The following is a 16,464-nucleotide window of genomic DNA, read 5'->3' on the forward strand; positions in this document are numbered from 1 at the left end:
TTTCGAAAAAAAATTTCAAAAATAATTTTTGCAAATTCTCTAACTTAGAACTTATTCAACTTAGAATTTTTTAAGAAAGTTAGAAATTTTTTTAACCTTAGACTTTTTCGGAACCCCATATTTTTTGTGATCAAAGGAGGAGAAGGAAAAGTATAAGTCTAGGGCGAAGTAGACCAAAATTTAACTTTTCTATCTTTTTGTACTTTATTGCAAAAATGGTTAGTTTATTTTTTTATGTCTATTTACCCTAGCTTAACTTGGGTTGCTCACATCAAAAAGAGGGAGATTGTTGGAACCCCAAGGTTGTTTTGGTGTGATCAACAAGTTAAGTTAGGTCCTGTGTGTTTTTAACCTTGTGTCTAAGTGTGCAGGAGCTTAGGAGCACAGGTAGTCGAGCGAAAGACGCAGCTAGCAAGAAGGACGGCACGTGGTGCGTCTGAGGGGCGAGGCGCTGCGGAAGAGTATACCGGCGGACAAGAAGGAAGCGTGTGGTGGTTCCGAGGGACGAGAAGTCGGAGCGGAAGACTGCTCGAGGAGCAAGAGACACAGCTAGCGAGAAGGTCGGCACAGGATACGACCTAGGGACAAAGACTGCGGATAAGTACGCTGGCGGATGAGAAGGAAGCACGTAGCGATTCCGAGGGACGAGAAGCCGGAGTGGAAGCCTACTCGAGAAGACCGAAAGTTGGGTTCGGGTGAGCCCTATTCCGGATGACAGAGATCACCCAAACGAGCGGAAGACTTGATCTGAGGTAAACGGAGCCGGAGCAGAAGACCCGGGCTGGAAAAAGTCAACAGGGTTGACTTTTCCCTCCGGGGTGCCCGGAACTGTCCGGGGCACCCAGAACAGACCGAGGCGCCCGAACCCCTCTGAGGCGCCCGAAGTTGACATTTTGACCAGAATGCGTCAATCGCGATCTGAACGTTGGGGGATAAAGTTTTATCCCCCAGGGCACCCGAAACCCCTTCGGGGTGCCCCGACCAAGGCTATAAATACAGCCTTGGTCCAGAAGCTTTTCAACAATTCTAAGCAATTCATTTCAGACACTTGTGTGCTTCTTTTTAGTTAAGCTTCTGTTTTTTGTACGTCAATGCTGTAAGAGGCTTCTCCATATAGAGGAGATTTGTTAGTACACTTTTCATCTGCCTTGGATTAACAACCTCCCCGGTTGTAACCAAGTAAATTGTGAGCCTCGTCCTTTCTATTTTATTTACTTACTCTTTATATGCAAGTGTTAGTTTAAGAAGTCAAGAAGGGTTCTGCTTTTTGTTTTTGCAGGCTATTCAACCTCCCTTCTTGCCGGCCACCGCGGTCAAATAGCTACATTGATGAGGCATTGTTCAATCGACCGATCTGTTAGTTCGGTCGACCGATCAGCTTAGCTTCCTTCTCTACTTCTGATTAAGCTGATCTGCGCCATATCATCAGAGTTCGGTCGACCGATCCTTTGATTCGATCGATCGATCAAGTTCTGATCGGATTCGCTCTAGTTTGGTCTAAACTTGTGTCTATTCTGAGTTACTCTAGTTCGGTCGACCGATCCTCCTGTTAGGTCGACCAATTAGGCCGAATCTGCAAAACAACATTGAATAGTATTTTCCTGCAAAACAGAGATTAACACAGTAATATATATAAAATGCATGAGTAATGATAATTGATAGTTCAACTGTCTTGATCTCAACTTAAAAGTCTTCCCGGTTTCTTCAGTTGGATCAGTGACCTTAGGTTGTTCCCTTCAGGAACACGACCTCACTGTCGCTCCTCCATTTGTTTACCTCAACCTACCTACCAAAGTTTGATCCTCCAGATCTGTTTGAACTTTTCACTTAACCTTAATCGGCTCGCCAGGACTTTCTCTCGATCTTCGATCCTCCAGACCTCTCGATCTCACTGCCAAGTGTTGGGTCCTCTCGACCCACTTGGTCTTTCCACCTAGGTTCCACGATTTGCTAAGACTTTTCCTGCCTAGCCTCCAACTAGGTCTTTCTCGATTGAGTAAATAGTCTGCACACTTAATCAACTTGTTAGATCACAATAAGACTTAACTTGAACCTCTGACAACATTAAAACTTAGGTTTGATTCTAGTGTGACTTGCACCAACAAAGGTTGACCAGTTTAACTAAGCTTGATTTGGCTCAAGTTTGAGTTTTGATATTTGAGTTTTGATGTTTGACAATATATGAACATTGCAGGTGCAATCATCCGTTTGGGGAGATTGTTGGTATAATTCTCCTTTGGTCAAGATTTGATCAGTTTGATATGAAAAAGAGTCAAGTAGATTAAAGTTGATCGGATACTTTATTGGTGCAATCGACCTAAGTATGATCAGTACGATCATGGTTTTGATGTGTGTGTCAAAGAGTTTAAGTTAGACTTGTTGGAACCCCAAGGTTGGTTTTGGTGTGATCAACAAGTTAAGTTAGGTCCTGCGTTGTTTCTAACCTTGTGTCTAAGTGTGCAGGAGCTTAGGAGCACAGGTACTCGAGCGGAAGACGCAGCTAGCGAGAAGGACGGCACGCGGTGCGTCCGAGGGACGAGGTGCTGTGGAAGAGTACACCGGCGGACGAGAAGGAAGTGCGCGTGGTGGTTCCGAGGTACGAAAGCCGGAGCGGACGGCACGGGGTGCGACCGAGGGACGAAGTCTGCGGATGAGTACGCTGGTGGACGAGAAGGGACACTCGGCAATTCCGAGGGACGAGAAGCCGGAGGGAAGCACGCTCGAGAAGACCAGAAGATGGGTTCGGGTGAGCCCTATTTCGGATGTCAGAGATCACCCAAGCAAGCGGAGCCGGAGCAGAAAGACCCGGACCAGAGGCGAGCTGAATCGGAGAAGAGAGCACGGACCAAAAGTCAATTGGGTTGACTTTTGGCTCCGGGGCGCCCGGAAGTGACTTTTTCACAGGATCGAGCTTTGACTCGATCCAACCGTTGGGGGATAAATTTTATCCCCCCAGGGCGCCCGAAACCCTTCCAGGCGCCCCGACCAAGGCTATAAATATAGCCTTGGTCCAGAAGCTTTTTGAATAATCACGATCATTCTATTTCCAAACACTTGTATGCTTTAGTTGTTAAGCTTCTGTTTTCTGTGCCTAAACGCTGTAAGAGGCTTCTCCGCCTGAAGGAGTTTTTGAGCTTAATCTTCCTTGGATTAACAACCACATCGGTTGTAACCAAGTAAACATCTGGTGCCTCGTCTTTTCTTTTATGCTTTTATTTATCTGCTTAACTCATTTTACAAGTGTTAGCTTAATCGTTCGAAGAAGGGTTGTCTATTTTTAATTGACAGGTTATTTACCAACCCTTATAGCCGGCCCAATGGTCCTACAAGTGGTATCAGAGCCGAGTACGCCTCAGAAGGACTAATCGCCGTCTGAAGCAACAAAATAATGGCCGGGGCTAGTGACTACCCACCAGCATTCGAGGGGGAGCTTGCTTCTTGGAAGCAACAAATGACGGTATTTCTTAACTCTGATATTGGTATTTCTCTAATAATGAAAACAGGTTATGAAGCACCAAAAGACACGAACGGAGAGAAAATCGGCATACGCCTCTGGAACGAGAAGCAACGTGAAGAGTCCATGGCGAATGCTCAGGCAGAGTTTCACATTCTAAGCGCAATACCAACTAAAGATTTCGACAGAGTCGGAGAGTACAAAAGCGCGAAAGAACTTTGGGAAAAGTTCTTAATGCTCTACGAAGAACCGGTTGTAGTCATCTCCTCAATAGACATCGAGCCGTCATCAGAAGAATCTGAGACGGAAGAAATTACCAAGACAGTCCCAACAGCCGAAGTACATCCCGAGATCGATAAAGGGGGAGAATCTTTGGAAGAAATTAAGTCAACAGGGGGAGAACCAACGGCCAACGAGGTAAGTAAGGTATGGCCTCTACCCTCTGAACAACTGATTCAATTAATCAAATTACCTGAAGATTTTTGCGAACTAAAATTTGAATTATCGAAAGAACTTTTCGGATTAGAAAATCTTCGGTCGAATAATTGTTGCAAATTACAAAATATTTTTACGAAAGAATTATGCAACTTAGAAATATTATCGAAAACTTTTCCCGGATCTAAAAATTTCGAATTACAAATTACTTTACTGAAAAAGTTTTGTGAATTAGAAATTGATTCATCAAACAAAATTTTCAGATTAAGAAATCTATTATTAATAGATTCCTGCAAACTCTTATTGTTAAAAAATTCTTGCAAATTACAAAATATTCCTTCAAACGAATTTTGCACCTTTCCGAAAGAACTTCTTATATTGTCAAAAAAAATTTTCAAGTTAAAATTTATGCTATTCAAATATTTTTGTGAAGTAAAAATTCAAAAAATAGAAATTAACATGATACAAAATTTTACATGTTTAATACTTGCGGTTTTAAATCTGAAAAAGATTGATTTAAGAAATTATGATAAGTTAAAATGGAAATTTAAAACTTTCTCATAAATAGAATTAAGAACTAAATAAATGCATAGAAATTTTTTTAATGTTTAAATTTTCTTGCATAAAAGTCTTTTGGGCTTAGAAAATTTTTTTTAACTTAGAAACTTTTCAAAAAGCTATTGTTGACCTAGAAATATTTTAACAGATAACTTTTCAAAATTTTCTATGTCTTTGAACCCTTAGAATTTTAAACCTCATTTTTATTGTGATCAAAGGGGGAGAAGAAGAAGTATAAGTTTAGGGGGAGGTAGAGAAAATTGAAAATTAAAATTTTCTGTTAAAATTTAATTTTTTCTATCTTATTGCACTTAATTGCAATATAAGTTAGTTTATGTTTTATGTCTATTTTTTTCCCCTAGCTTAACTTGGGTTGATCACACCAAAAAGGGGGAAATTGTTGGAACCCCAAGGTTGGTTTTGGTGTGATCAACAAGTTAAGTTAGGTCCTGCGTTGTTTCTAACCTTGTGTCTAAGTGTGCAGGAGCTTAGGAGCACAGGTACTCGAGCGGAAGACGTAGCTAGCGAGAAGGACGGCACGCGGTACGTCCGAGGGACGAGGTGCTGTGGAAGAGTACACCGGCGGACGAGAAGGAAGTGCGCGCAGTGGTTCCGAGGTACGAAAGCCGGAGCGGAAGATTGCTCGGGGAGCAAGAGACGCAGCTAGCGCGAAGGTCGGCACGGGGTGCGACCGAGGGACGAAGTCTGCGGATGAGTACGCTGGTGGACGAGAAGGGACACGCGGCAATTCCGAGGGACGAGAAGCCGGAGGGAAGCACGCTCGAGAAGACCGGAAGATGGGTTCGGGCAAGCGGAGCCGGAGCAGAAAGACTCGGACCAAAGGCGAGCTGAACCGGAGAAGAGAGCATGGACCAAAAGTCAACTGGGTTGACTTTTGGCTCCGGGGCGCCCGGAACTGTCCGGGGCGCCCGGAGCTGTCCGGGGCGCCCGGAAGTGACTTTTTCACAGGATCGAGCTTTCACTCGATCCAACCGTTGGGGGATAAATTCTATCCCCCCCAGGGCGTCCGAAACCCTTCCAGGCGCCCCGACCAAGGCTATAAATATAGCCTTGGTCCAGAAGCTTTTTGAATAATCACGATCATTCTATTTCCAAACACTTGTATGCTTTAGTTGTTAAGCTTCTGTTTTCTGTGCCTAAACGCTATAAGAGGCTTCTCCGCCTGAAGGAGTTTTTGAGCTTAATCTTCCTTGGATTAACAACCACATCGGTTGTAACCAAGTAGACATCTGGTGCCTCGTCTTTTCTTTTATGCTTTTATTTATCTACTTAACTCATTTTACAAGTGTTAGCTTAATCGTTCGAGGAAGGGTTGTCTATTTTTAATTGACAGGTTATTTACCAACCCTTATAGCCGGCCCAACGGTCCTACAAGACTTTCATATTGGTTTGGTATGTGTGTTTGAGTTATGCAGGGCTTGGTGAAACACATACGAGGAGCTTGATGCAGCTAAGCTTGGGAAGCTCATTCTAGGGCTCAAGTCCATGAGACAGTGAAGGATGATATGAAAGGTATTCGAGGGACCGCTAGACGAGGAGCAATGGAGTGGAGCCGAGGCAAGCGGACTTCAAGGCAACGCAAAGGATGCATGAAGAGGAGCTGCAGGCTAAGGTGAATCTGAGGGATGAAGGTCGAGGAAGAGGACGATTCCGGAAAGGATGAGTGTGAGTGTGTAACCAAGACCAGTCGACTGATGGAAGTGGCAGTCGATGTAACACCCACAAGATTATGAGATAAGTATATGGGTGTTATTTGCTTTAGAGCCTAAAAATTTGAAGAATCAAAAAGAAAAAAAAAAGAAATAAGAGAAATAAAAGAAGAGGTGAAGGTTTGAACCTTGAACCTCTCACAAAGGATAGAAATAAAATTATGTATGATGACCACTAGGATAATGAATAATATGTGAATGGGAAATGATGGGAATTGTAGTTAAATGTAAAGCTAAAATTTAGTGAAGGAACAAAGGGAAAAATCAAGTGGCTTCTTTCTCTTGTTTACCTCTTGGTTAAGGAAAAAGAGTAGCAAAAGACAAGTTGTCCTTCTCCCTCTCCTTCTCTATTTTCGTGGGGTTTAAGAGGATAATGAAGAGAAGAATTTAGGGAAGGGAATGAGGACATATTCTCATTAAGAAAATACATGCATGAGATAAGGAGGAAGGGAAGCAAAGTTCATTTTGGTAACTTCCACCTACTTAGCATAAAAAGGAAAGGAACTAAAGGTTTTCATTTTTTTTCCTTCTCCCTCACCCTTGCCGAGACTCTAAGCCTCCTCCCTCATCTCCACAAGCCAAGTTTAGGTTTCTCCCTAATAGAAAACTAAACTACAAGAAGGAGCCTTCAAGGTGTACCCTTCCAAGCAAGAGAAAATCAAAAGGAGTGCTAGAAGAAGAGGCCCCCTACTTCCTCTTCACCAAGGGTACCATTTCTTTAAAGATTAACAAGTGATTACTAGGTAAGCTTCCCCTCACCTGTGGTACAATAGTTTGTATGGTTTTTCATGGAGTTAGATCGCTTAAAAACCTAGGACTTGTCTTAAGAAAATTCGGCCAAAAGAAGAAGAAGAGTTTAAGAAAGTTGTAATTTAGATATGCTTACTATCTTTCTTGTGATATGTATTTTATGTAAAAAGTTAATCTAAGGTTTCCATGCTAGAATAAATGATGAAAACTTAGATCCATAAGCTTTAAACTCTCGGCCAAGCATGATCAAGAAGACTAGGTAAGTTTAAGACTCAAACTAAGCATGTTTCCTTATTCTTGAGATATGTACCCTATGATAATGATGTTGTTAACTTTTTCTCCTACTTGTATATTGTTGAAACTCCATTTTTCATGCCCATGAGTATTCGGCCATGTAATAAGTAAAGGCTTAAGAGAGTTTTAAATCTAGGGCTAAGCATGCTAAGATTGTTCCTAAGACAATGTATGAAGTTTTATACCATGATTGTATGTTAGTTATAAATCTTATTTCATGCTTATAAAGGTTCGGTTATGATGAGATTTAAAGTCTAGGAAAGTTTAAACCAAGGCTAGGAAGCTCATGACTTCCTTGATAAAATAATATGGAACTAGCAGATGTTTTTAACTAAGTTTACTAATGTTGTTCCTTGTTATGATGTCATGAAAATTGTGTAGTTCCATGATTTATATGTTTCGGCCATTACAAATTTAAAAGCCTAGAGAAAACTTAGAACCCAACTTATATATGTTCATGATGCTCCTTGTGGTAAGTACTATGAAATGTAGTTGTGGTTCCATGCTCTTATGTCACTAGAAATGTAGTTCATGCTTGTTATGGTTCGGCCAATACTAGTGTAAAGGCCTAGAGAAATCTTGAAACCAACTTACATTTGTTCATGATGTTTTTGTGATAAATACCATGAAATGTAGTTGTGATTCCTATGCCCTTATGTCACTAAAAATCTAGTTCCATGATTTATATGTTTCGGCCATTACAAGTTTAAAAGCCTAGAGAAAACTTAGAACCCAACTTATACATGCTTATGATGTCTTGTGATATATGCTATGAAATGTAGTTGTGGTTATCATGCTCTTATGCCACTAAAAACCTAATTCCATGAGTTATAGGTTTTGGCCACCTTGAGTTAAAGGGGTCTAGGAAGTTTGGAATTTAAAACAAATATGCTTATGTTGTTTCTCATGAAAATGTATAAGATATTGGCTTAAGGTTTAATACTTCCATGCTACTTGTAACCTAGAAGGAGACATGTTAGGGTTCGACCATGATAAGTTTGGGAGCTTAAGGAACTTAGAACCCAAACTAAATATGCTTAAGTGGTTCCTTATGAAATATGATATGATATGAGCTTAGGGTTTACATGTTTGCATGTTATTTAGAACTTGTTTGCTCTACATGAAAGGTTTCGGCCATGAAGAATTTGAAACCTAGGAGGGCTTAAAAATTTAGGTTAACATGCTTATGACCTTTATTATGCTAGTATGTGAAGATATCATGAGATTTTTATAATTGTATGTTGTCTAGATATCATGCCCCTATTCATGACTTTCGGCCATATGGGTTTAGTGACCTAGATGTACCTCACATGTTATGAATGAATCAAGAGATGTTTATTTAATGATTCCATGAATGGTTATGTCTTTTAGGATAAGTGATATGCTCTCTTATGTATGCTTATGATCCATGTATGTGCTATGTGCTCAATCATGCATGCTTTAGGATATGATAAAAAAATGATATGTTCATTATGCAAGCTTATGATTCATGCATGTGCTGTGTGCCCAAATATGCATGCTTATGATATGCTAAGTGATATGTTCATGATGTATGCTATGATTCATGCATGTGCTGTGTGCCCAAATATGCATGCTTATGATATGCTAAGTGATAAGTTCATGATGTATGCTATGATTCATGCATGTGCTGTGTGCCCAAAAAAAATGCATGTTTTATGATATGTCAAGAAACATGATATGCATGTAAGAATAAGAACTACGATGTGTATGGCATGCTACTTTACTTTATGTATGGCTTGTACCAAGGGTGAGCTCCATAAGCGCCCCGGAGTCGATGGACTAAGAAACGGGCCTCGTTAGGGATGAGCTCCTAAGTGCCCCTAGGTCGATGGACTAAGAAACGGGCCTAGTATGTATGCCTTGTAGGGTTCAAGACTTGCTACCTTGGACCTATATAGGACGCGCGCATTTATGTATGTGGTACAAGCCGGGGCCCCCAATCATGTTGAGATTATGTTTAAGTATGTATTGTATAAGTTTTCAAAAGACATGTTGCATATGTTGCATGATATATGTTTAGGAATTTACCATGCTTATGCTTTATGATTATGTCATGATACTTTATGTTATGTTTATGATATGCCATGATATGCTCTTGACATAATACATTTGTCTTTATGCCTTATGACTTATGTTTTTAATATGCTTTAGGGTTTTTGTGAGTAGGAAAGGAACTTACTGAGCCATGAGTGCTCACAGCTTACTTTCTTGTACCACAGATAAAGGCAAGACATGGATGGACTAGGGGAGCAGCAGGAGGGGCTAGAAGGATGTGTGCGGTAGTGGACTGGCTAAAAGAAATGACCTGCTTTTATTTAATAAGAAATTTACCATGCTGATGTTTTTACCTTATGACTCCATGACCTTAAGTATGTGTTTGGGTATTTAAGACTCAAAAATATGATAGGTATGTTATGTGGTTCTTTTATATCTATGGTGAATTTTTAAGTAAGAAAATGTTTTTCTTTAAATTCTCTAAGTAAGACTTCCGCTGTGTTAAGTATGTATGTGTCGCAAGTAACCCCCGTCGCCTTAGCAGGAGGGGCGGGGCGTTACAGTCGACTGGTCAAGTCGACTGAGCAGTCGATTGGGAGCAAATAGAAGCATTTTGTTCGCTCAGCCAGCAGTGACCAGTTGACTGGTACTTTCATCAGTCGACTGGTAAGTGATCATTGGCGGTCGTTGGCAGATATCTTGATTCTGCCAAGTAGCAATTGGCTTTGTCCAACGGTTGCATCAGTCCAAGCCTTCTCTAGTGTTCTCTCAAACTCAAATGTAGGATTATTATGTGTGTGTGGTCACAACTTTCTAGCCACTATGTTATTTATAAAGTAGCTTAAAAGATGAGATAATTTCAAACCAAGATATGTAATTATCTCTTTTCCATAAATAATGAATTATCAAATCGTATCATATTTTATCATATTTGAAAGATTCTGATATAAATTTTCCATAGATAATGATATAATTATCTAATTAATTTATTTCTACAAATTCCATAAATATTTATGACTCATATAATTTATTTGAGTTTATATTGGAGCCACCAAAGGGATTTGATCAAACTTAATTAAATTAAGCTCCAATAAATTAATTTGATCTAATTAACTCATAATTAATCAAGATAATTTATTAATCTTATTCTATTTCACTAAAAGAATAAAATTGTACTCTCAATCTAATTAAAATTATTAAAATTTAAAATTAATAATCATATCCTTTAATTGATCCACCAGGATTTGAAAGTTGGCCAGAGGGACTTTATTCCACATTGAGGCTGACTTTTGACGAACCTGAATAGGGTGGTGTTACCATTATGAAATTGACTCAAACAGGCATTCCGGAGGAAGATAAATACGGGAACACGGAAGGCGAGTACTTGAGCTTGGAGCACGAGGGTGGTGTTGCCACCCCAGTGAGACTGACTTTTTGATGAACCTGAACAGGGTGGTGTTAGCATTATGAAATTGACTCAGACAGACATTCCGGAGGAAGATAAATACGGGAACAATGAAGGCGAGTATTCGAGCTTGGAGCACGAGATTGTGCCTGACGTCGTTGAGAGCCTCAAGAAAGTCACAGCAGTGCATAAGGCAAATATTATGAAGTTGGCTGATGGGTTGTTGTTAGAATCGTGCCGTGAGGTTGCAACCAAATACCCAAGGATAAAATATAATGAAATCATAGTCGACAACTGTTGCATGCTACCATTGTGTCAAAGCCTAAACAATTTGAGGTCAATGGTTGCTTGTCATATTCTGATAAGATAACGTACAGATGGATTCTATAACATTTTGTCAATGTGTAATGAACCAAGAGGGGTTGGACGAAGGTTACCTACATTAGTAGCACTCAAAACAGTTAATCTAAATGATTCTTCAATGGAAGTCATTTATCATCTAGAATCATATCAATTTGATATTGCATCATCTTTCCCTTGGACTAGTTCGTGATTTATCTCCTCTGTGTTGGCCCTGGGACGGGTTGACGGGCGCGCTAGGGACGAGCGTATTCGTCTTTTTACCACCATCTTTCCCTTGGACTATCATTTAACATTACTCTAAATTCGAGGATGAGTTCTCTTCAATCATGGGTGGGTGACTGATGCAAGAGGATTTGACCATTTTTTATTATTTTTAGTAATTTTTAGATTTTTAAGCATTTAAAATATTTTAGGTATATACGATGTTATTTGTAATTTTTGATATTTTTGATATTAAGATATTTTTGATAATTTTTATTTTTAGTAGTACGAGTCTTTTTCCATTTTTTAGGATTCTTTTTTTGTTTTTTACCATATGAGAATTGCTAATATTTTTTTTCTTTATTTTAGAATTTATTTTCTTTATAAGATTAGAATTAAGATTTATATAAAAAAATTTTCCTTTATTTAAATCTTAAATTTTGAGTAGAGTCACATTTAATTGTTTAAAATTAACCCTCTATTATTGAATAATATTTTTTTCAAAAATTCCAAGAGTACAACCCATAATATTCTTATCTTCTTCTCAATTCCTCTCTTTTTTGTCAGCCCACGAGATAATTATTATTTATGTGATATTAGATTCTATATAGTAAAATACCTCAAATAATCCTCCTTAATATGAGATTCAGCAGTCAAATATAAGAGCTAGAAATATAAAATAATAATAAAACGATAACGAAGTTAGAAATAACTTACTAAAAAAATTCACAATTAATATATGAAAAATAGAAGAACAGAATTGACAAAGTCGGTATCATCTTTTAAAAATGTTCATTTTCCTCCCGTGATCGAATTTTTCGACTCATCAGGCTTTGCCTATAATAATAATAAGAAAGTAAAAAAAGAGATCAAATATTGAAAAAAAATACAATGCAATGATGGGGGATAAAAATAAAAATTGAATGAAATTATAATAAAATATTGAAGAAATATTATCCGGTGCCTTTTAAAATTGACAGAATTGACTACTATAAATTGATCTAAAGCTAAGCATTGAAAATGTTGCTGGCTTATCATGTATCTTTGGACTGCAGAGACGAAAGGACGACATCAGACAGTTACTATCAATGCTCCGGCATTAGTGGAAACGTTTTTTTAAAAAAAATAAAATAAAATAATATTATGGAAAAAAATAGAAAGGAAGACGATTGTTCATTTTCAAAATAGAAACGTTTTTTTAATATATAAAATCATATACATGATTTCATTGTACATTATTCGTTTATTTTTATAATATTATCCATTTTAATTTTATTCCTAAACCATCATTATTACATACTATTGAAATCATAGTGTGTAGAATCGTGATTTTACGCAAAATCGATTTAGGGTCAAGATCGTAGAATCGTACGATCCTACCAAAAACCCTTAAAATCTTATCATACATGAGTAATAATTAGAAAAAATATATTAAAAACTTATTTACATATAAATAAATAACTAATTTTGTATATATATATATATATATATATATATGCAATCATTTACACTTAACATCTCAAATTATATTACTACATATACAAATTTAAATTAACTTGTAATTCAACTATCATTTTTGTATAGTAATAATATAAATTTTCTATTAACATAATAATAATAATAATAACACATTAATATCAAAAATATTTTCTTAATTTATAAGATAATTCAATTTAAAGACGACCAACAAAACACCTAACGTATATATATATATGCAATCATTTACACTCAACATCTTAAATTATATTATTACATGTACAAATTTAAATTCACTTGTAATTCAACTATCATTTTTATATAGTAATAATATAAAATTTCTATTAACATAATAATAATAACACATTAATGTCAAAAATATTTTCTTAATTTATAAAATAATTCAATTTAAAAATCAACAAAACACCTAACATATATAACATAAGCTATTGAAATGTCGGAAATAATCTTCTCGTGATTCAATTCAAATCAAAAGTTATGATCTCTCAAAACTTCCACCGATCCTGTTCCGATCCTACCGATTATATTCCAATCTTGCTACGATCCTACTACAAAAAATAAATCTACATAACCCTGGATTGATTTTGAAATCGGATCGTACAATCCGAATCACGATTTTGCAAACTATGATTGAAACTATTGGACTAAAGCTTCTGGATTTATGAAAGCCACCCCCACCTTCAAAATTAATCGGACCAAAAGGCTGATACTTGGATTAACAAAAATAAAATAAAATAAGGTCTTGGTTGTTCATATTTTGGTGGAGCTATAGGTGCAAAAGTTTCATTACAGCAGCAACCAAAAAGGCGTTTAATGCAGAATCAAAATGCTAGACAACTACTCAACTTGAGAATGCATATTAAAATGACAACGATTCAAATATTCCTGCAAGACCTCTGAAACAAACCAGTTCTACAATGAAATTAACATAAAACTAGAGGCAATCTTGAACATTTTAAAGGTCGACAACACAAACTTTTCACCGGGGGCAGTCTTTTCATCTCCAAATACAGCCCTCTCAAGCAGCCACAAAGGCCTTCTTGCCACCGCCACCAGTAGATCCAGCTGGAATGACTTTCAGCACATTGAACCTTACTGTCTTAGACAAGGGTCTGGGGATGAAATAGTCAAAATCAGAAATTATACACATCAAGCTTGACATTGAATGTTTAACGAACATGTATCCAGTTGGTAAAGATTTAAAACATGGTGATGAAACAATGCATCGTGAGACATGTATCCAATTGGTAAAGATTTACTAATTTGCAGTGCTATTATAATGGCCTACATCAGATGGGCTGGTAGTTTGAAGAGATGCGGATTGCCTACTGAATACAGACCAAGATCATATAATCCGCGAAAATTAATAACTAAGCTTGCCTTCAAGAGACAGAAAAAGTTCACCTGCACTGCCCAATGATAACATGGTCACCCTCCTTCACTCGGAAACAGGGAGAAATATGTGCTGGGATGTTTGAATGCCTCTTCTCATATCTTGTGAAAGAAGATTGCAAGTCAAGTTTACATTATACCAGATAGAATCAATGGTGAAAAGAACCATATACCTTTGATATTTCTTCACATAGTGAAGATAATTTCTCCTGACAATAATGGTTCTGTTCATTTTCGCACTATGGCACGTACCAGCCAAAATGCGGCCTCTGATTGACACGGTTCCAGTGAATGGGCACTTCTTATCAATATAAGTCCCTGCAACAAAAGAAAACAGAATTGCTCCATATCAATACCAGAATGATTTATGATTTGTATCAGCATAAGTGTCATTGAGGAACAATAACCAAGAATTAATAACACCTATTTTCCATTTGATTAACTAAACCCTAGAAGAGTGAACTTAACCTAGCTTTGATATCATGAATAAAGGGTACTTATTTGCATAACATCTTAGAAACAACTGTTTGACTATGATTTTCTACAAGGAAGAACACTAGAGCACACATCTCTCGGCTGATAAAAGTCTTAAACACATGCATAATTTAATAACCTATGCACCCTGCCGTTGAAACAAAAATATCATCAAATAAAAATATAAATTACATAATACCCTCATTTACATTCCATCCACATGAATGAGCATGTTCTTAAACTAAAAATAGAAACAACAAAACTTCTGCATTTCTTCATCTAAAGTTCGGCTTACTAGAGCAATTTGATACTATTACAACCACATGTAGAATGTAAAATATCAGGACAAATATTTAGTTCCAGAACCTTATAGAAACTAAGAATAGCTACATATTGATAATCCAAAACAGTTATTAGCATTTTGATGACAAATAAGGAACCATTAGTTAAAACATATAATTTAATCACCATTAATTTGATCACATATAAACAGACTCAAGTAGCACTAGGAACATCCATTATTTGCATTCAGAAGAAACAATAATTATTAATACCTTCCATCAAGATGCATTTGCAAAAAATTAATATCCACTAAAAATAGTTCAAGGGACCAACAAAAAGGAAAGAACAAATACTAGAACTAGTATAAATCAGCACTCTCACCTTCAATGGCTTCCCTCGGAGTCTTGAACCCAAGCCCAATGTTCTTCCAAAATCTGTTGCCACCCTTACCTGGCTTTTTCCCCTTTCCGGATTTCTTTGAGCTGTATTATAAACTATGTCAACAACCCACAAACGAAAGTAAATTCAACACTTTAGATATTCAATTTCTCACCTAAGAAACACTTTCGGCTGCTTAAGAAAGGCCTTCTCAGTCTGTTCAAAAGTTATGTAAAGCAAAAGCAACAGTCAGCTTACTCTGTGTAATTCTTTAAATGTGTCTGATGTAATATTCCTTAAACAAAAGCCTTTAACTCCATGATCACATCGGCAAAACCCAAAATTTAGAAATTTGACAGTTATGAGCACTATATAAAGCCCTTCTACAACAAAAATAATGTCCTGTGTGATTCTACGTAATTGAAAATATGATGCGAATGGAAACTCAATCTCTAAGATCCACAAGGGTTAGGAAGCTCACATAAAACAAATATCAAGGATTTGGAAACTTCAAAAATTTGGAGCGTGATACACTACACCATCAAATGACTTCGAATCATCTTAGAAACAGTTCGACGGTTTCCAAACAAAAGGATCGACGAAAGTAAACAGAAACAGCCAAAAAGGGATAGCGATATAGCTTAAGGAAACCAGACGAGAGTGGTTCCGACCTGCTCCGCCATGATGCCCGGCGTACGAGGAGACCAAGTGCCGCAGATACGTAAGAAGAAGAAGAAGTGCGTCGGCGGCCCCAAATGTAAACCCTAGCGAGTTTATATAGTGGTGTGGGCGGAAGGCGCAAGGATCTGCGGTTAGGATTGGGGAACATCAGACGGGTTGGGTATTTATTAAGCCAAATAAATCCGACCCGAACTGTTTACATTGAAAAATCACTTTAAAAAAAATATATGAAACTCCAAATCTCCAATTCGTTTTTTTTTTTTTTTTTTTTTTTAAAAAAAACAAACAAATAGATTCCGACTACATTCTTTGGATATTTGAGAGAGACAATACTTTGTTTATTTTTTTAAAAAAAAAATCTTGGCAATATAATTAACACAATACTACATAACCATTTAAGTTTTTTTTTCGATGATCCTACTCAGATAAAGAGGACAAAAAAAATTTTCTTCTAAATCAATAGGATATGAAAGTGCCCTTCATACATAAATTCTTATCATTGCACCGTGTCCTAAAGAGTGAATTAAGCTCTTCATACATAAATTCTTGGGCAT

The 16,464-nt window shown here is 37.3% G+C and overlaps 1 protein-coding gene across 1 annotated transcript; it reads right to left on the bottom strand.

Annotated features, from left to right (window-relative positions):
- Positions 1-13,530: 13,530 nt before the first annotated feature.
- LOC121992303 (40S ribosomal protein S11-like) lies at positions 13,531-16,036 on the bottom strand. The gene is made up of 6 exons (XM_042546595.1): positions 15,901-16,036; positions 15,405-15,445; positions 15,233-15,333; positions 14,269-14,413; positions 14,108-14,197; positions 13,531-13,815 (listed from the first exon to the last, which is right to left on the bottom strand). The coding sequence occupies exons 1-6, from the start codon at positions 15,910-15,912 to the stop codon at positions 13,722-13,724; spliced, it is 483 nt and encodes a 160-aa protein (XP_042402529.1). The 5' UTR covers positions 15,913-16,036; the 3' UTR covers positions 13,531-13,721.
- Positions 16,037-16,464: the final 428 nt, after the last annotated feature.

This window comes from Zingiber officinale, chromosome 6B (assembly GCF_018446385.1).
Source record: "Zingiber officinale cultivar Zhangliang chromosome 6B, Zo_v1.1, whole genome shotgun sequence".
NCBI classification, from domain to species: Eukaryota; Viridiplantae; Streptophyta; class Magnoliopsida; order Zingiberales; family Zingiberaceae; genus Zingiber; species Zingiber officinale.